This window comes from Cuculus canorus, chromosome 6 (genome assembly GCF_017976375.1).
Source record: "Cuculus canorus isolate bCucCan1 chromosome 6, bCucCan1.pri, whole genome shotgun sequence".
Taxonomy (NCBI): Eukaryota; Metazoa; Chordata; class Aves; order Cuculiformes; family Cuculidae; genus Cuculus; species Cuculus canorus.
Genome location: NC_071406.1, coordinates 24,899,628 through 24,921,344, shown reverse-complemented (window position 1 = coordinate 24,921,344; position 21,717 = coordinate 24,899,628). Strand labels below are relative to the sequence as shown.

Sequence of the window (21,717 nt, the reverse complement as noted above, 5' to 3'; positions counted from 1 at the left end):
GATTTCCTCTCATCGGCCTTAAAAAAGTACTAAATTGTAACCAAGGCAGCAGTTTTGTTACCATCCTAAACTTATCATTTCTCTATAGCAACCAGGTCCCTTCTGCCTGGCTGTTGCTGCCAGATGTTCATTTCAGTGTAATTTAACCATACACACAGACACTGGCTTGCACTGCCCTTGCTTTGCTTCCCGTGTTAGCAATTCTCCCCGCTTCCTGGTCCCTATTTCATTAGCAATAAGTCATGCAACAGACAGGTGAAGTTGTACAAAGAAGTTTTTATTAAGCGCGCTGATAGGCTGTGCTGTCTGCTGAAGCTTTGCAGATGGACAGCCTCTGCCTGGATAGCCTCCATCTTCACAGATGGGCATCTCATCTCTGCATTCCAGGCGGCAATGCTAACCTTCACCCTGCACGGGAGTAAAAGCCTTCTCAAAAGCCTTTCTCCAGTGCCCCTTGGTCAGCAGTCGCTCATCTCCTCCAAGACAGCAAACCTTGCTTCCTCAACCACTTGCTGTGTAACAACGTGGAAGGACTCACGTGTGTAAAGCTAGAGCAACTCTTCACCAGGAGAAGAGGCAGGATGTTAACACACATACAGATCCAGCTTGTTGCTGTCTTCTTCCAACATCTTTTTTCTTTCCCCTTGTCTCCCCCAGCCCGTTTTCACAGCTTGTTCCTGTTCCCTGCAGACTGTTTTTAACACTATGCTTTAAAGGGATCTCACCTCTTAAGCAGAAGGCTACCGGCTACAAGGCATATGAGGCACTTCTGCACACACACATTGAGCTCCAACACCATTTCAAGGAAGCCAACGGCTTCTGTTCTTCACGTTGCTGAGCTAGAGTATGCTAACCTGTAACGCTGAGCACAACTGAGAACTTGGGCATAACATAGCTACAAGCGTGAACACAGAAAGACAAAATGAATATTTATTTAAAAAATCTTAACTAAAAAAAAAAACTGACTGGAAGAACAGTGTTGTCCTGTGCTTCCAGAGTCAGCAGCTGTAAGAAGGCCAGTCTGCCTTGTGGCTGATCGGACATTTCAACTTCTAACTTTCTTGCCAGCCCAAGTTAAAGTTGGTATTTTCCACAAAAACTGTCAATAATTTAATGCATTAAGACTTCTGTTTTTAATTGAGCTTGGCTGAAGCTGTCCACGAAGCTCAAAAGCTTTGGTAGTGACAAAGGGTGGATGAGGAGCAAACTAAGGAGTGGAGAGATTGCATTTCCTTTGTTTTCCTAGCAAATTAGCCTAACCCAGAATCTCGTCCCGAGTAAGTAAAGGAACAAACTTCAAATACGTCTGGCATTATACTCTAAGCCTGTAGCATGGTCAGTATCATACCCAAGTCTTGTCAGCAAGCGTCATTCTAAACCTGAGATTTCCATGCAGCATTCAGCTCACCCATGTCTCCCTTACATTTGCTTTCTAACATTAGCCAGATTTATTTTCCTTAATGACCAGCTTTTATGGCCTCATCTCTACATGTATTTACCCAGCTGCTATGTATTTGCTAGGTGAGCATGTGTGTCACTTCATGTTTCAGAAGGGCTGTTAACCCTCGCCTCTGGGCAGCCAGGATTTCCTGCTCCACAGCAGCCGGAACAGAGTGAGACAGGAAACACTGCTGGCTGCTGCCACAGCCTGGGAGGGAGAGAGGTCAGTGCCTGTGCTTGTACCTTCTCATTACTCCCACATCCTCAGGCTTGCGTCTAGTCAAGACTGCATTTATCAATGCCACTATAAATAACCGATTTACAAATAACTGAACTTACCAAATTGCCCTTGTATGTTTTCAGTATTTACGGAACCTCTTTTGAGTGCATAACATCAATGCCATTCATTGTCTTCTAACGGCTTTGAATATTATGTTGCTGAGCTACTGACTGGTTCAAATAGCAATATCCCCGTGCTCAGTATCCGTGTTAGCCATGGGAACAAAGCCAAGCCTTGCCAGCAGCATGAAATGGGAATAGCTTTATTGAGGCTATGTCTTGAGACCATCCACTTTATATTTTGCTTTGTAGAAGCATCTTATGAGGTCAGCCACACTAGGACAAGCCATGTGATATTGAACTGCAAAGTGTGACATCATTGGACATTCTTCATCACTGGAAAATATGGTTAAATGTGTTTTTTAAACAAAAATATTTTTCACTTATTTCCTAATTTGATCTGAAGTCCTAGAAACATCAGTTTAAACGTTACATGATTGCAGTCACATCATAGGGTTTTGTCCATCGTATTTTTGTATACCTATAACTTCATTGCTGTGATCGACACTTCAATTTTACTTTTAGTAATGATACTTTATAGACTACAATACATAAATTCATTTAAGAACTATTATATGCTCATACTTGGGGACTGCTGTGCATTACCATGAAGGCAGAAACAGATTGAATGCTTCTCAAATAGGAACATTATAGTTTCTGAACAGTTGATTGAAACAAATTACCTTTATTCTGAATATAAATGAAACATTCATAAAGTTTCCCATAAAAAGCCCAATACCTTGTTTTTCCAAAGTGCAAAACCAAATTCATAAATGAAACACTTCACAGCATTTCAGTAGAGGTATCTATTATTGCAACTTATATTGGCAAATATTGCAAGTAACAATAAGATCCAAAGTATTATATACTACATATTGTTAAAAGTGAATTTATAATTTCAAAATGACAGCGCTAGTATTTTTCAAAGACGGTATGGCAAGCATTTTTGAAAAATATCTTTGACCACCTCTGCTGACCTCGGCAGACCTTAAAGCAGAACACTAACAAAACAACCATCTACCAATTCTGGTCTCCATAAAGAGCCTAGGGAAAAGCATCAATTTATGTTAAAGGTAATGTGGGATTCAGAGTCAGTGTTGGGACTACAAAACCATAAACTGTGAGTCTATAGTATTTATACAGCTGCGAGTTCAGGTCCAACTTTTTATCAAACTTATTTATTTTAAACAATGGGAACATTGATGAGATCTGGTTGTCATCCCAAAACAAGTATATTATCACCTAAGATCTCCTTCAAATTGAGACTAGGTGAAAACAATGCATTTTTATGCTCTTAATTGAATGGAAATACAAATAAAATGCTTGACTGTCAGGTAGTTTTCGCCCTCCTAGGAACAAGCAAACAAAAAACCTAGACTGAAAAATAGTTATGGTTCTACAAATTAAACCGTGTCGTTACTTCTCCCGTCCCCTGCATACTATGACTTTTGCAGGTTTTGAATAATACTTCTTGAAGAAACTGCATCAACATAAGACAATTCAACAGCTCTTCAAGCAAGATATATTTTTCAGCCATTTTTAAGGGCATAAAGATTTTATAGCAATAATGCAGGTAACTGAGAAATACCTCTTCTGCTCACATGCAGTGCATTATTGTGCACAGAATTTTCAAGTAGATTCCAGGACCTGTAGTAAGGAGGTTTTAAGTGAGAGAGGCGTGCAACAACGCAGAAGTATACACTTGTTACAATAGCTTAATAAAATAGGTCTTTGAAATACAAGGAAGCGAAGCAAGACAAGGTATGCCTCTGTATGGTACTAAGAGACCTTTCCGAGAGCAGCTGAACATGTTCCCTTTGCTGCCCAAACAGGAGGTGAAATTTCTGAACCAAGCAGACCGATGTTCGGGTGTTGTTTTGCCCTTCCTTTGCTGATGTTCTCTCATTTTCCTGGTTTGCATCACATTGGACACAGAAGCAGAGATTCTATTAGCATAGGCTTAAAATCCAGTTTCCTTCCTCTCTACAAGGGCCAAAGCTTTCCTAAAAAATTTCCAAGGGTAAGAGTTCACCATCAAATTAAAATGACCCAAAGATGACAAGTTAGTAGAATATATTTGTTTAGTTTCAGCACAAAACCACATAGTTGTTTAGGCCCATTTTCTTTTTATTAATAATATAAGGTTCTATTAATCTCTTAACATTACAACTGAAGTTTTACAGTTAATCTCACACTAAAATGACAAACACTGTTTGGCTTTATTTGCAGAAAGTTAAATTACAACCTGGATAAACATACATTTCCAAGACTGAGAAGCAATTTGTGGGTTTGGATTTCAGTGCTAACGTATCCCTGCCTTTGAAACTGGTTTCAGTTAATGAACATTGCCACAGAAGAACTATTTGGCCTGGCCTCTCTTCACAGCTATAAGGTGAAGATGACATCTCTCGCTCAGCGAATTTAATGTAAGTCACATCAAGAAGAGAGACATTTTCCTGTGACTACTGGGATCAATTTCTAACAGATTTTCTTCTTTCCCCTCAAAACTTCTGTGAATCTCTAATGCAAATACATTTTGCAGTGAAACCCTACTCAATCTGCACCTTTCCTCCTTCAAAGAGAGCAGAAGCTGTGCAATTGGAAGTCATTACAAGCTTGTAACTTACATATGGCCAAAATAGTCAAGCAAATGAAAGACTAATGCGTTATGCCAAGATATGCTTCTGTTGCACATGGATTAAACTCCATCTCCAAACAGACTGCAGCTACGGTAAGTGAAGTCTTTAGAAAGAAAGTAGAGAACATAGAAGGAGGAGTGGTGGAAGACTTAGTGCTAGAGAAGGGAAGATTTCTTTTAAATGGGTAATGAATTGTGTGTATTTAGGTCTCCTGAACTTGCATTACACGTTTTTGTATTTTCATTAGGAATTTAAATGTGAAATTAAAGACAATACTTGCTTTTTGGCTGCATTTTTCACTAAGCTCTGACCAGTTCATAAGATAAGAAAATATTCAGGAAGACAACCATAGGGTGGCCCTTAGAGAAAAAAAACCCAACTCCTCTACATTTGTAATTAATCTTTTCTTCAGAACTATCCAGTGACATTGCTTTGAGGCCCTTATACCCTGTTATTTCACCTTCCCACAGGACAATTGACATGCAGTAAAAATCTTTATGGCATTTTAAATCATATCAGAAGCCAGTGGCTATTTAAAGGCTAGAAATAGAGTGTAAGGAGTTTTTGCCTGTGTAATTTCAATGCCAAAAAAAAAAAAAGATAGGAAAAGGCAGTCAGAAAATTAAATGGGGAAGGATGTTGCAGAGCTGTATAGTACCTTAAGTCAAAATCTTCATTAAGAGACCAGTATTACTGAGCTAGGACTACTTGTTCCTAGTTCTGTTTCTGCTGTCATTCTGCAAAAAAAGGCTTCACGTACTTTCCTTCAACATTGATGCTTTATAGCTTGATGTATACTTTCATTGAGGCACAGAAACACCCTCCATGTTCACCCACATATTTACCAACACCTAGAAAGGTCTCTGTTTCAGAGTGATATAAGTCATCAGCAAGATGTCAGCTGTGGCCGTGTAGTCATCATAACACAGCATGAGAGAGGAAGTCCCCTGTTTAAACAGGTACAGATTCACTTTGCTGAGACACCACTGTGTACTTAAGGAACACTTAAGCACAGTGGGAAAAGTAATTTTCCTAAACCAGACTACACCTATTGCTCTGGTTGCTACTGAAATATGAACTCTGGGGGCCAAAACCAAAGATACAGAAGAACTGATTTTTACGTTGAAACGTTGTGAAACAAAGACCATTTGAAATAAATCTAGCTGCGTTGAAAATTAACACTGTTTTGCAACCTGAAGATCATAAAAGGTCCTCCTTAAGAACCTTGAGAGCATGCATTTTAAAGTGATATTTCAAGGGTTCATGGTTTTGGTTTTCTTGATAAATCACAGAATTGAAATTAATCCTTAAACAAGTTCAAAGTTGTCCAATACGCAGTATTTTTCAAGCCTTTTACACTGGCTTTGGTACATTACCAAAACAGAGCTAATTAGATCATATTCTAAAATAGTTTAAAAACAGAAATGCAATTTTCTCTTTTGCTCCTTGTTAAGGGCACTACCAATACAAAAGATGTCCAAACTGACACTACAGAGCTGTGAAGTGGTTGGCTAGAGAGATAGTGTCCTCAAAAGATCGTCTGTATTTTTTTCTACCCTATGCAATCATATACATTAATTATCAAAAAGTTGGATAACTTGTTTTAAGAAAAGAACCCACCTTAAAAATGGATCATGACTATTGACAAATACTTGTAGTTTGTTTTATTAAGATTCAAGTTTCAATGTAAAAATGCTTATTCTTATACGATACTGATCAAGAAAATATTTCATTTTCTTAAAGTTAAATGGACAATCAAAATCTTGGCTACTAGTGAAGCTAATAAGTTACTCATAAAGGCCATAGGAAACTGTACAAAACTAAAATGGGAAATCTCACTTTCAGGATGCAGGATGACAGTATTGTTGTCCACTTAAGCGTGTTATTAAAGTGTTGAGACTGTTTCAAAAGACAGTGCTGAGCAGTTTCATTTGAATAGCCAAATTTTTTTTTTTTTTAACTGAAAAAGGTATTTTGCATCACTGCAAAAGAAACAAATCGGGAACAAAACCCATACGCACTAGGACTGAAGTACAGATGAAGACAAAGTTCTGTTACAAACCTGTTTTCAACATACAGCGAGAAATGTCCCTTGTACAAAACTTAAATTGTAGGTCAGTCACTAAGATTATCCCAGCAATGCAAATACAACTCAGAACAGCTCAATTGTGTAAGATTTTCCAATAGTACTATAGTTGGAGACTGAGTTTTTAGAAGTAGTTTGACTTACATTGTCTCTTTTGATCAAAGCCTATATTTGTACGTTAAGTATTTGCTGGTTAGAAGTCTGTTACATACTTAATCCTTCTGCACAGTGAAGTACTCCTTGGTGTTCTCTCATCTGTCTCCTAGCAGCTTTCCATTAGCAGGAGGCTGGGTTGAGCAGCTGCTTCTACAGAAAACACTGTTGTCAGTCTTTGTTCTCCTTGCAGGGGATGCTTTAGTAAGAAACATCTGGCAGCATCCAGCACTGAAAATACTGTCAGCTGTGTTGCCTATCCAGACTTGGAAAACCAAACTTGTGTTTCCTGCTTGGTGAAACACTTTGTGTCCAGTGGGTTGTCTGAGAGTTTAACAGCATTGTAAGTAAAAATCCATAAGCATTAACAGTGATGTTTACACTTTATTGGAGGGGTTGAAGGGGGTGGCAAAAATCAATGTGCGTTACTAGTTTTTAAAGTTTAGTCTATGTTATATTTGATTACTGGGATATCAATACAATGAAAGCAGAGGAATTTCAACAGTAATTTTGAAGAAGTTTTAGTACATCATGTGGTGCAAGGGTTTTATAAAAGGTTTTTATTTCCAAAGATGTTCTTAGGGTCCACATATTCTTTAACAGATCTCAGCATTCCCAGGCCAACATCAGAGATGCTCTCCTTCATCCAGTGCTTCCGCAGTTTGCCTACTGGAAAAACAAAAACAGTGTTTCAATATATGGCTGGATTCTAGGAACCAATCAATCTTGTGACCATGAATGAATAAACACTGTGTGATAAATGCTTTTATTCAAAAATGAGGAATGTTTTGCTTTATTTGATTTATTGAGCCCACCAGACTATCAAGCTCATTAAGCTCAGCATACTCCCAGAGGAAGATTGTGTTCCACACTGTCTACTTTCTTTAGAAACTATGAAATTTAGATGAAGCTTAGGCTAGAATCATGTCCTATTAAAATAGAGAATTGGTAATAAGTTTCAAAAAGCCACCCAACTCATTTTAAAAAACTGAAGAATCTAAAAAGACTGAAAAAACCCAGAAAGCAGAACCCCACACCTCTTGATTGCTTTAAAGTGAAAACATATCAAAACAGTATTGGTTTAAATAACAAAAAAAAGGAGAAGGCTTAAAACTTTATTTTAAACCAACAAAATACTTTATTTAAAATCTTCTAGATGACCTGGTAATTGCTTCTACTATCACACAACAGCTTAGTTTCCCATGTGAAAAAAATGGATATTCACAACATATACCAAATAGAAAGCAAAGCTGAAATACCAGCCATTTAAGAACTCATTTCACTAGTCTCACAATAGTCCTATTAAATGGCCGAGTGTTCACATACTAATTAACCAAGTCATCAACCCTGATTTAACAGATCATTCAAAATAAAGGACATTTTTTTCATTAAACAGACTATAGTATTTAACTTGTCAGCCTTAAACACAATCCATTTGTCAGTATGATGTGATATAGTAAGGGTTTGAGAGACAGATGCTTTCAGAGTATCTGAAGCTAAATTCAAGCCATCTTTTGTGCCCTGTTCTCAGAGTAACCATCAAACTGTCATCAGAATAATAAATTACAGGGATGCCTCTGGAGAGCAGAGTATGTTTGTTTATACCTTAAGGAATATGAGCTAGTCACAATGCCAAAAGAAAAAGCAAATAATGTGAGAAACAATGAAATTTATAGCGTGTTAGGAAACAAGTATTAGCAGTGTGCATGTCAAGAGCAAAGATCATAATTGAAGGACAAAAGAATTTGTCACGTGGCAGGAACTGTGGTTACATTCTGCAGCCCAGCTCAAGGGAAAAAAAAAACAAACCAAAAACCGATGTGTAGACATACCATCACTAAAATTTGACTAAGGAAGCTGATGTAGTTGAATTTTATTTGGAGATACTTCAATGCTACTACTACATATAGAGTCATGAATGTGGCTTGACCATCACCTCAACTCACTCACACTGGCTCTTGCACAAGCAGCTGAAGAACACTCATTACCATTCTCAACTGTTATCTGTAATGTAGTTTCAGTGAATGTGTCCTGTGGTTATGGATGTAATTGTCCTGAAAAGACTGCAAACAACTGCTCCAACAAGATGGAGCACATTAGAATCACAGCAGGATGCCCAACAGCTAGTATGCCTGCCTCTTTTACACCTCCAGTAATAATGCAATTCCACAAGGAACTGAACTACTGTCTGAGCAGCACCAAACAGTCGTTGCATATTTAATGAAGTCGCTCACCAAGTGCTGAAAAACAGAAGGTGCTTGGAGTGCATCATTAGTTCTGTCAAAGTGATAATTTACACATCTATCTTGTCAAATTTTCTATGGTTTATACTTTTGCAATAATAAATCTAACATACATTTGATTAGTGAACTGGAAAAAAAAAAGCTGTACTACAGTTACCAGTGGTCCTTCACAAATATGTACAATGGAAATATTTTAACCCCTTGATAAAAGCAGGTTGAGCCACTGCTCCTGCTGTTCATGCTAATAATATATACGTGGATTTGTCAGCTACTCAAGGTTTCATATTACAGCAAGAAAGCGTTGAAGCAGTCTTGCTCTTAGAATGCTAAGCTGGTCCACCTGATACACAGAAAATAGATAAGGAAAGGCTCCATGTAGCTGAGAGCTCCACTTAGAAAAGCAATGTTTATATTTGGTTTACTTCAGGTTAGTGCTAGCCTATAATATTCTGTTCCTCCTTCATAGGAGGATCCACTTGGCTTTGACAATGAGAAGGGAAAAGGAGGAAGAAAATGTCATAATAGTAAAAGATGTTCCCATGAACAGAAAGCTAATTCCAAGTGGCAAAGTGTCTTCACTCCACTCTAAATCTAGCCAAAGAACAGCTCTGGGCTCAAGCAAGCCCTAACTTCCCCAACAATAAAAGGTCTCAGTTAAGTCTCATCTTACCATGGACTAGATAAAACCACCTTTCTGTTTCCAGCCTAGAGAAAGCAGACTGCTACTTCTTAGTTTTAGGCCTAGATGATGCTATTTATATACACCTGACATGAGACAGTGCTCAGAACCAATTTTATCCCAGTATCTACCACTTTCAGGCTCTTAGCCCAGTATACTTCTCTGTTAGAAACAGAGATGAAATTCACTGGATTCTATATGCTACCACACAACATTATTAGTCAGATTCACAAATCAGCATAACATTGTACAATCAATTTGCAGTAGCTTAACAAGTCACTGCTTGTCAAATCTGCTACATACACTCAATCCTTGTTGCCCCAAATGAAACAGATACAGCCCTTCCTTCTTGCATAATTTTCCTCTGAAGACACCTAATCTTGCACCTTAATTATCCAAGATAAAGAGTGACAGAATTAGTTTAAGTTTTACAAGCGGCAAGTTCCTGAGCTCTGCTGAGCCATCTAATGTCTTAGAATATTCACTGCTAGGAAGCCAGAAGTCTTCAAGCTGAAGCCCAGACTATTACAGAATAACACACCTTAGAGTGACATAGACTCTACTTCATACAATGTACTTCAGACCACAAAGCCAAGAAGCTTATTTGGAAGCAACGCTCAAAGACAGTCCAACACTTTTTGAAGTATTTTCAAGTTTTTTCATCATTATAGTCCATGTGTGAAAAAAAATGTGAGGTAGATAAGTAACTTTTTCTTATTTCAGATACATGCTGGTCCAGCTCTTTAGCTGGCTTCATTAGGAAAGTTGTTCATGCTTCTAGCGCCCTTTTAATCTGTTAGGGAATAAAATACACTTGCTGCTCCTGTAGAACCCTCCCCCACTTTGAAAAAAAACATGCCCTGACATTACATTCTCTGCCAAAAGTGAGAACTGTTTCCCTGTGTGCATGGCTTTTCAGAAAGAAGTGTATTAGATAGACAGCATATACCTGTTCGCACAAAGAATATAAAATTGGAATACAGCTCTCATAGCTCATAAGCAAGTGCAGCATTTATCTTTGAAAACGTATCTGGAAGGCTGCAAAAAAAAATCTGGCTGCTAAGGCTGAAGGTAGCAAGCATCAGGCAGCAATCGTTTTTCTCACTTTCGGAATATGAAGTACTTGGGCACTCATGAACAGTCTTGTATGGAAAGTTTTAGTTTAGCTGAGGGATCCCAGGAATAACTGTACACCCACGAAGAACAGATTTACAGCAGTGTGTGGTCCCAGTGGAAACAGGCTCCAGTGGCACCGCACATGGCCCTAGGCTTCCTCTGCTCCTTCTACCTTCAACTTAGAGGCAGTTATTGCAGAACAATAGCTCTGTAAAATCAGAAGCAGTAACAGGTCATAAGGATGTGACTCTTCCAGCTCTTGTGTGCTCTTCCTGAAGCTGGTTGTCTCTAAAGAAAGAATTCCTCTGATCTTAGAAATTGCTTAACGGGTTATTACTCTTCGAGAGGGAACTCTGGAATACTGAGAAAGATCAGTGTGTTAATCTAATACCACGGTAGTGCTGCAGTATATTGGACTATATATTCCAAGTCTCAACAGTGATGGGGGGGAGAAGGGGCAGGGGAGATGATCTTCTCGAAGCATTGCTACTTTTAGTGAGTCTTGCCTAAAAGTTAATGTTTTTCACTAGCCTAGAAGGAGGTGAGAAGAGATATTGAGATTAAAACAGAATCCAAAGTGAAGCCTTTCTGATGTTATTCTTCATAAAAGTATCATGATTTCAGTTCTCGCTGTAGGTTGTAGCTACATCTCTATATGCAGTTAGTAGTTCCCCAGATGTAAAGTAATTTAGAGCTTTATGCATCTCAAACTGTCATATATGACCACTTCTTCACTCAAGGAGCGCATGAAGATTGACTTAAGTAGGCTTTGTATTTCCCATAGCCTCAAGTCCCAGACTACATCTGTTTTCTTTGATACACAAAACCAGAGTTAAAATAGCTCCATTTATCACAGTGTGATTGCAGGCAAACTGGCCTGCCTGTTTCCCGATAGTGAAAACAACTGTTATTAATCACAATTACAAGACAAATACTAAAAGAAATTGCACCAGTATTTTCTTTTACCCCACAAAATAGACCAGTCTTAGCAGTGCTAAGAGTGACAAGGCCAGAAGGGCAGTAAATAAAACTGATACTATTAGGCTAATTCTCATCAGCACATCTACTAAGCGCTGGAAAAAATGGATCTTTAATATCATACACAATGAACTGCCAGACAAAAACACTAAGAACAGAAAATATTTATTGGTATAAGAGGCAGTCTGGCATACAATGGGAGCATAAGTAGTCTAGCAAAAACGAAGTCTTCCATATCTGTGGAGTCAGAAAGTTCAAGTGTGCAAGCGTTTGAAAATGCTACAAAAGATTTGTTTTTCTTGTTCAACATATGCCATAGAAAAGGTTTCATATGGTGAGGGCAAATACATCCAAACATGTGACAGGCTCCAGCTGCATGCAAGTTAATGGATGAAATGCTAGTCACAGTAAAATACAGCTGCCACAGCAGGGGATAGCACAATGGGATGTGAAATTCCCCCCTGATGTACTATGTGCAAGAATTGACTGGTCTACTATACTACTACAGTAAAGATTTAAACAGAGCACAATAAAGATACATTAAACAAAAAATACTGAAAGTGTTTTCACTCATGTTACCACCTACACATCTTCTAATACCCTAATATGGCTAAAGCAGAGCTCATTTTAGTTTCTATCACAGCTAGATGCCTGTAAACAGCCCTAGCTAAAAGTCTGCACTCCAAGAAGTCACCAACATGTTTTAAAGCACAGCTTCCGCCTTTCAGTTTTCCCACACAGAGCTTTCTTAAAACTAGAAAATTTTAATCTAGTTATAAAGCATTAGACTTGTTTTCCTTCGCTCTTATTTCTGTGGCCAGATAATGCCCCAAGAGAACAGAAAGAAAAAATACACTAAGTTAACCAGTTTAAAGAAGATAGCTACACAAATCAAACTGACTTCACAAGTCTTCCTGACTTCCAAGTTCACAGCATTATATAGCACTCATGCAATCAAGTTAGGCTATCTGAATATCTGAGAAAAACATATGTAAAAGAATCAGGTATATGAAGTGCTATTAACATACAACATTTGTTCTTACACGTACTATTAAAGCAAATAATAGCTTGCAAAGAGGCTAGCTACTCAGAGTAAGTAATTGCCACATTCCAAGAGAGGAAACTGAATTATCAGAAGTCAGCAGACAGCTAGACAGTAATACTAATATTCACATAATATCAGTCACACAATAAATGGTAGATTGCAACATAGCCCAGTTACAAGTCACTAGCTCTTCCACGCAGATACATTCACTAAGTGCTCCGGAATTAGGACTAACATTGTTCACCTAGCCAAAAGGGACACTAAAATGCCTTAAAACTGTAGAAGTCTCATTTGAGGTCTTTGTAATTGAATATACCTCTACAAGGTTCAGCAGAAGTTGCTTAAGACAATGCTGTCAAATCAAAACTGATTGATTACATTTTCAGGTTCTCGGACAGCCTGTAGACTTCCTATCAAAAATCTGAAGCTGGTGCTTATAAAAACACCACAATGTGTGATTTGACATTGAGCAAACCAGGTCTAAGGACACTTTCCCTGGAACTCCGGCAAACAGGCGAGACTTTTCTAAGATTGCCAGGAGTTTCCCACCCCCTCTCATCCCTCCAGTAATTTCAGTTAATGCTTGTGAAATATTTTTTGAAGTTCTATTACAAACTATTTCATGTACTCATTAATACTTAGCAAAATCAAAGAGACTAATATTAGACTGAGAACATTACCTCCATGGTGATGTGACAGACTTCCTCCATTGGCAAGTATTTCTTCTCTAGCAGCCCTCTAAATTGGAAAGATAAGGTGTTTATTCAACAGCAAATACACAAGATTGGTTTTAGTTAATGAGTGCTAGCATACTCATTTACACAGGCATTCAAAAAGTTCCAGAAGTAATTAGGGCAAACAATACAGGTGAACATTTTGGTCTGCAGATAAATGTAAGCGTGGATTTTCCAAAAAACACTATCAGAGCAAATAAATATAAAAAGGTATCTGTTACAGTAAATATATTATTTCAGAATGGAATATTCTGACTCACTTCGCCCTTGCTAAAACTAAAAAAAGTCTAGTGTCTGCGATGCTCATCTGGAAGATGGTTAAGTGACTACCGAAAAGGAAACGACAATAAAGAAGTTTGAGTACAGGCTAGCCAGAGTGATTCAAAATCCTTATTTAGACCAAAGCTTAGACCCAGATCTCTAAAATCCTGGCTGGAGGTACTTTACAACTGACAATCCTTTCATAGGTGATGTTTGTGGCAGAAAAAATATTAGATTTTTATATTGAGAAATATATGAACACTTTTAAACTCTGGAATCTTCTTTCCCATCCAGCTCCAACTATGAGTAATTAGACAGCTTGGGTGCAACAAAGAAAGCTTTTCTAAGCACAAGCACCAAACATTTTGTTTTGGTTTTTTATTCACAGAAGTGTACATTTTTTAGGATTAATGTATTAATGATACCTATGCAGTTAAAAGATTTTTAAGGCTGCCATAGAGTGCATCTAGTTGGTTGGCAAACTCACTTTGTTAGCTTAAACTTAGGCACCTACAAGGGAAGACATGCATTCAGGTGATCACACTGCTAACTAGTTTCAATAAATGGTAGCATCCAAATATTAATAAAGTTTCAGTAAATAAACACTCAAGCATTACACTCTCCAATGCCCTAGACTGAACAGCATGGAAGCCTCACAAGTAGTAGATAAAACTTTGCATCCAGTTGCAAAGTTCAAGAGAAATTCCTGAAGAATAAGCATGAGAAGAATGAGATCCTAGTCATTCATACAGACTGTTTCTCCACAGTCCTGTAAGCAATTTTCTGGTGCTGAAGTCTGAGCACACGAACCAAAAGGCAGGATGAATAGCAGTTTGGCCATAGTCTATGTCTACATATCAAAGTAACAAGAAAATTAGTTTCCCTTAACTAGCTAAGGACAGTGTTTCACCAGCCAAAGAGTTAAAGAAGAGTTATTCCACAACTCATTGGTAAAAGCTAAAGCAATTTACAACTGGTCTAACACAGCTGACTTAGACCAGTGCTTACCTAGGCCTAAACAGAAATAACCATGGCAGTAAATCCTCCAAAACAGCACAAGACACCCCCTCATATTCATTAGTCTCTACAAGCAGCACTATCAAAAAAAAAAAAGCAAGATGTTGATATTTTTACCATGTATTTTAAAGACTGGATATTAAGCGAAAGAAGTAGCTTTCTAATTAGTGGAACTAAATAGGTCTCATTTCCCACAGATTCCAGTTTTATGCTTGGTAGTTTCTGCCATCAAGAAGCATATATTATGGGACATCAGCTTCTCCTCCTCCCCCTTAACTATTGTTCTTACATACATTACCTCAATTTGTTCATAGACATGAATAGGATCACTAATTCCTCTGTAGTTAAAGGCAAAGTAGAAGTAGACACATGCACCTGCATCATAAGTTTGTGTCACCCTGTTGAAGAGAACTGCATTACAAACAAAGCTTTATGGTATTAAGCCAGCCACTATGTGAGGTTACACATTTACTTATCTTATTTAAAAGGGGATCTTTTTTTTTTTTAATGTTTTGCATCTCCTTTGCTCATACTTCGTAAGTGACTCAATGCTATGACTCTGAGAGTTGAAGCTCGTAAATTGTTACACTTGACTCTCATGCACATAAGCAAGAGTAAGTGTCAAGACAAATCAAGTGCTACTAATGTCTTGAATTACCTACTCAACACATAATCCACTTGCAGGTTAAAGAAGGTCAAGATTACTAGTGTTTGTAATATCATTAATACATACGCTTTACCCAGTAGCTAGCAAGCTTAATGACTTCTTCCTTAGTTCTTTTACTAATGGGAGATTCAAGAAAAGTTATTATTGAGGTTGTTGCATGGCTTACCTGCAGGTGGAAAGAGGAGGAAACTGAACACCCTTTTCTTTGCATTCTCTTACTATCCTTTCTTTTACATTTCTACAAAGGTCCAAAACCCTGTAACAGAAGACAAGTGTATATTTTTTATAGAGGTCCCTAAAAAAACACAACTTCAGCTTCAACACACTTTTAAAAAAAAAGTATAACCTAGTAAAACAGAAGATTGCCTTCTAGAATCAGTTTTAACTAGCTTAGATTATGTTCTAAGAACAATCCTCATCAAGACTTCACCAGTACTGGGTATTTTGTACTTTTGAAGCAAAGTACATAATGAAAGCTCTTTACCATAAGGAATAGGAGTCAAGTGTTCAACAGAAAATGGAGGACCTACTTCTGTATATATATTTTGCCAAGTCGCTGACAAATACAGCTCACAGTAGAAAGCTTGAGAACTCTAATGTCTTTTATACTCTGCTAATACCATACCTTTGGTATGTTGTGATGCCAAAACTAAAGATATTCCAGCTGTGCACTAGTTTGACAGCTTGAAATGTTATAGTTCTAATATGGCAATGAGCTATTAAACCTTCTCATAAGCCATATTTGTTTTGCCTTTTTTTTTTCCTTCCAGGGCAGATGCAGGTGCATCCAAAGTTCTAGAACAACTGAAAGAAATTACTGTTCTTCAAATGACCATTTCTTCAGTTCTGTGGTCTCCCACAAAGGTCTCCCACGCTACAGTGTACAATTCTGATTAAGACATTTGACACAGATTTAAAACTACTTTGCAGACTGACAGAAGTAATACATAAGCGAAATTTACCCATTTAGTGAATAAGCAAGTAAAGCTAACTATTTTATTCAACTGTCTTCGGCCTGTCAGGAACAAAGCAACTAATTGATTTATGGAAAATTACATAGTTCTTATGAGTCAAAGTAGAGAAAGTTTTGAAAGCATTTGCTTTAGTGAGGACAGCATTAAATATTTTCTTAAATTCTTAGATAACATTTCATTCCCTTGTGAAATGAGGGAGAGGCAAAACAAACTAGTGACTAAGCAGTTAGCATACTTCAAATCTAAAAAGCTAAAGTAAATTAAAGAGTAATTTTGCTTTGAAATTGTCTTCAAATATCTGCCACCTATTTAAGATACTATGCCAATTTTCAAAGCAAGAGCTGGAACTTGCCACCACTAAATTCAATAGCAAGGATACAGGCTTGCCAGCGGATGTCATCACACTACGCATATTTTCCACTTTGCACTAAGTACTGTACAGTTTTGATTTGAGTCTCCTTACCTTCTGCTTAAGAGGTTTTTGGCTTACCAAATGGACAGAAGCACCCAAATCAACTTCTAATATTCAACTCTGTTGTAGTCAAGTGTTTCTCAACCATAGCTAGCAGATAAAATAAGCTTAGGAAAAAGACCTTAATCTCGGGCAAAAGTTATCTTTTCAGATTTCATTTTTCTGCATTACTGAGGAAAAGAAAAAACTTAAATACATTTAAATAACTTCTTAGATCTTCTCTACAAGCTTTTCTGCTTGAAATACATTGCTGATCCCACACATGTGGCTGCTCACACAATAGTTGTCACCATTGTCGAGCTTCCTAAATGGGCAATTTCAATTCCTCAATTTGTGGCAGTAAGCTAACCTAAGTGGAAATATTATTGAATGCATGCATGCAATACATTTTCAAAATCCTCATGCATAATTTACTAGCAACTTTACAAAGAGCACAGGTGCAGAACTTGAGGCACATCAGGGAGCCTCCAATATACATAAGGCCTAAATTAAATTAAGTTACCCCACGAGCACACATGGCTTATGAATAATTGGTATGAAACAAAGTACAAGTTTTAAGCAGTTCTAAAGAATAATCACAGTTTACCTATCCCATGGAACAGATGTCTCAAATGATTCTCCTACTACATAGTAATCCAGGCCCAGGTCCTGAGAAAGAGAAAACGGAGAAATTATCAGTAACATTCAGCATCAACATCTGGGATCCCAGTGTATGCTACACAGCTAACAGTTCAGCAACTTTACTTCGTTTGTATAAGAAAAATAGAAAGTCCATTTAGCAAAAACACCCATCTACCCCAGTGACATTAATTTATAATTATAGAAATATGGCAGCTCTTTGAAGACAGATGACAAAGATATTCATGTCATAGCTATAGTGAGACAACTTGTCAGACTGTTGGTATGCCTACACTAATCATATTTTTATCACTGTAGCATCAAGCCAAGAGCTCCACTGTGCCAAACAACACCTAGAGGAATTATTCATTTGGAAAGTAATTATTTGTTTGAAATTAATTTATTTGAAATACACAACTTTAGGAATTATTTAGTTGGAAAATAATTCCTACCTCAGTACAATAAAACCAAATATTTTGCCCATTTTATATATAACCTGCTGAAATAAGGGAAATTCACTGATTTGTCCCTGATTATAATATTAAAATAAATCTACCAATTGGAATGTGCATACTATTTGAAAAAAATCTCTTAAACAGCAAGACTAAAATTCATATGAACAGTTGCAACCATTTAGACTATGGGTCCATTTTTCTTGGAATTCTGATTTGAACTACAGCCAAGCAGATGTCTAAAGAAGAGTAAGAGTCAAGTGAGTACATGAGTATTTGAAGTACTCTTCCAGCCTCCGATTGCGTTCAGCCTGTAGATTTATAAGTCTGATCTCGTTTACTTAGCAACTGCTAGTAGATTCTTCAGTCTAATTTTCTCTGCTCATATTAAGAAAATAGTTTCTAATAAAGTGTGTAAATTTATGTTTTAATGGTGTTTTGCAGATGAAGTTCTATGAGTAAACACTAGTCAGAAATGGATAGAACCTCTGGGAGAATTCTGAGATATCATCCAAGGTAACCTGCATTTAAATTTGAGAAAGCATCTTCCACAAGATATCTCCGTTTCTTTTATGTTAACAGAAATTTCAGCAGGCAAAGGGTGACCTACCCGAAGGTAAGCAATGACAAATGTCAGCATATATCCTCTCTGTCCATTATCTTCTCCTGCTGCCAAACCACTGCAATTAATAAGAGTTTAATTAACTTTCCAGCAAACTAGTCACTGGTTTCCAAAAACAATTAAAAAATAATACTCTGATTATCAAACATATGTGCAAGTTTGGCTGTCTCTGAGCTGCGTCACATTAGTGGCAAATAATAGTCTTCTTCACTAGAAATGAGACGTTATTTCAAATTAGATTAAACTCTTCACATTTCTCTTTTCATTCCATAATCTGAAGTGATATTTACAACTACCACTTCAATAGTAAACTGAGAGTATATCCATACAGTAGTCACTATAAAAATACGGTAATCCTATTTTTCCTGGACAGCTAACTCCCAGCTTCATATGAAAAAGTTCTTTTAGAAGCATACCCAAACTTGGTGGCAATATCATAGACTTGCTTTTCATGCTGAAGAACCTTCTCTCTGTCACCCTCAAAGAGCAAGGTAGCTACACACAGTACATTGGGATCAAATCCTTTAAACTGTAAAGAGAGAAAACTTTGTATTATGTCATAGCCTACATGGTAGAATACAAGCAACCAGATTTCACCTATCAAATTCACAGCAGGTCCTCTGGTAGTTAAGTGTTGTTCTATCTAAGAGGAAGACTAGGGGGAAAAAAAAAAACACCTTGCAAAAATTTACTCCCAAAATTATCAACTTTTTCATTGACAAGACATTGCAAAAAAGCAGCAAAGAGACAAAGTATTTCAGGCATCTCAGTCACCCAGACAGTGAGTTCAAAGTGGCTGTATAGTAAGCCACGGTCAGACACATCCAAATCAGTATTTCTGAAAAGGATATCGTACCACTCCAACAAAATCCATATCAACCACTGTGAAACAGAATATACCTCCCCAGGCAAAGGATCTGTCTTACCCATTAGTCCTACAGAACCAGCATAGTTAATATAAAGAAATATTGTTACTAAAGTGAAACTCCATTGACAGGAATAGATGTCTATTAAGGTGCTATATAGAGTCTTTGGTTGTTCTAGAACCACTTGTATTTTATCTAGTGTGAATCCTTTTGTCTATTCTGCCACCTTTTGGCTGTAACGCTCAGGTAACACCCTACAGTTCTCTTTAAGAGGTACTGGAGGAACTAGCTATAGTATGAACTAGTAGACAAGCAATACCTAGAGCTTCCATGTATCAGCGAACAGTTCCAAACTACATGGAGGAGCAAACCAGAAAGATTTTGTCCCTATTCACTTACGTGGTATCAGTTAAACAACTGCTCCATTCAATTAAAAAAAACTGTTAGTCTGATGTGTTGTGGGGAGGGGGTGGGAAGGGGTGGTGCTGTTTGGCTTTGTGGGTCTTGTTTGGTTTTTTTCTTGTTTTGTTCCATTTGGGGTTTGGTGCTTGGTGGTGGTGTGTTTGTTGTCCTTTTTCCATGGAGCAATTCATGAATGAAGTGTAAGATGGATTTGAGTATCTTTGTCCCAGTAACACCTGCAATATCAGTCTCGGGGTCATTAAACTTGCTCCTTCCTCTACTCCTGCCTCTTGTCCCAGATGGGACTCTCTCTGAAGTAACAGTTACTCGTATACAACAGGGGACTGAGCCCTGACCTAAGAGCTCCAGACTGGCCACCAACCTGGAATCTCTGTATCAGTATTGCACAGCGTTTCTCTCATTTCTCCACCTTCTTTCTCCTGCAGAGCTGGAAGAATTGGAACTGGTATACACCCTACCTTGGTGATACAATATCCCAAGAAGCAACATATTTGTTGCCGCCTACAGAAGCAGTGGATATTGCCCACTAGGACTCTTTCAAACCCACAGCAATCTTGTTGTCAATATCTCTACTACTTTAGATATTCCTGCAATAAGACAGATCGGGGACTGAAGACAAAGTAATTTTGAGGCTCTCTGAACCTAACAGGAATTCTCTAGCAAAGCGAGTCCCAAGATATATGGCATTTCCTACTTCAGTAGCTCAAGAAAAAGCAGAATCAACACTAGCCACTGTCTCTCAAGCAAATGCACTCCTTGAAGATGCTCAATATTATCAGATTAGAATGGAATGTTTACCTCTTCCTATCCAACAGTTATCTAAATCCAGAATGATGCCATTTTCTACATTTGAATATCCATATCTGCAGGAACTCTAGTTCACCAATTTGGAGGAAAAAAAATCAGTAACAAGACAAATTACTTAATACAAAAGCCTAGGTGAAATAATTTAAGGACCAGATAATTCTGGATGAAAAAGGGTATTCATTGAGATGAATTCCAGAAAGACAAACCCCAAATATATATATATATATATATACATACACATATATATATATATATGGGCAATTCAAGACAAATCTTCATTTTCCAAAATTCTAGTTCAGTGCAACAAAGTAGATCATGACTTGACAAAATCTGTAAAGAGAAAAACATCAGGTGCTAGCCTTGTTCCATTGGTATTGACTGAAGATCAGTGGTCTGCAAGCTAGATAAATTGGTTCCAGTCCTGCTCTGTCACGACTCACCATTACAGAAGGCCCATTAATCTCATCTACAGATATGAACAGTGAGAACAGCTCTCATGGAATAACTCCTGAAACAGATAATCTCATTTTGAATTAAAACACCTTGAGAATCTGAAGTTAACCAATACTACAATGTAGAATCTGTTACGCTCAAACTCAGCTGCATTAGAGACAACAGACCAAAAAGAACTGTACAAATAGCATGCAACTTCCAAAGAATGTTAAACCCAAAAAAGTTACCTTTGTGATGTAGAATTTTTTCAGTCCATCCAAAAACGATGTAAAAATGGAAGCAACTTGTGGTTTAAGAGCATGACCTTTGGTAAAAAGCAGAAAAAGGTGTTCAGGCAAACAGTGCTCTTAAAATTCCTACTTCGATGGGCAAACAAAAAATAGCTTGGTAGTCAGAACTGCAAGAATGCTTGGACCACTTTGATTATCATAGTTAATGACACCTCTCTCCGATCATTTAAAAATCAATTTAGGAAAAGGTTTTTATCATTTTCCTTTTAAATACATACACAAAACTGCGCACAAGTATTTCATTTGGTACTTTAACTGAGGCTGCCCTAGTTTATATCTTTACAAGTATACAGCACAGAAAATTTTAAAAGAGCAATTAGTTAGTTTTTATACTACAAAACTA

The 21,717-nt window shown here is 37.4% G+C and overlaps 1 protein-coding gene across 1 annotated transcript in view; it reads right to left on the bottom strand.

Annotated features, from left to right (window-relative positions):
• Positions 1-4,249: 4,249 nt before the first annotated feature.
• The window catches only part of AGPS (alkylglycerone phosphate synthase), a gene marked incomplete at its 5' end in the record, with an annotated part of 53,098 nt that continues 35,630 nt past the window's right edge, over positions 4,250-21,717 (bottom strand). Inside the window, 8 exon segments of the mRNA XM_054069823.1 lie at positions 4,250-7,326; positions 13,399-13,456; positions 15,029-15,128; positions 15,564-15,653; positions 17,430-17,491; positions 18,524-18,593; positions 18,952-19,064; positions 21,312-21,388. Of these exon segments, the coding sequence (XP_053925798.1) occupies positions 7,205-7,326; positions 13,399-13,456; positions 15,029-15,128; positions 15,564-15,653; positions 17,430-17,491; positions 18,524-18,593; positions 18,952-19,064; positions 21,312-21,388 (692 nt within the window).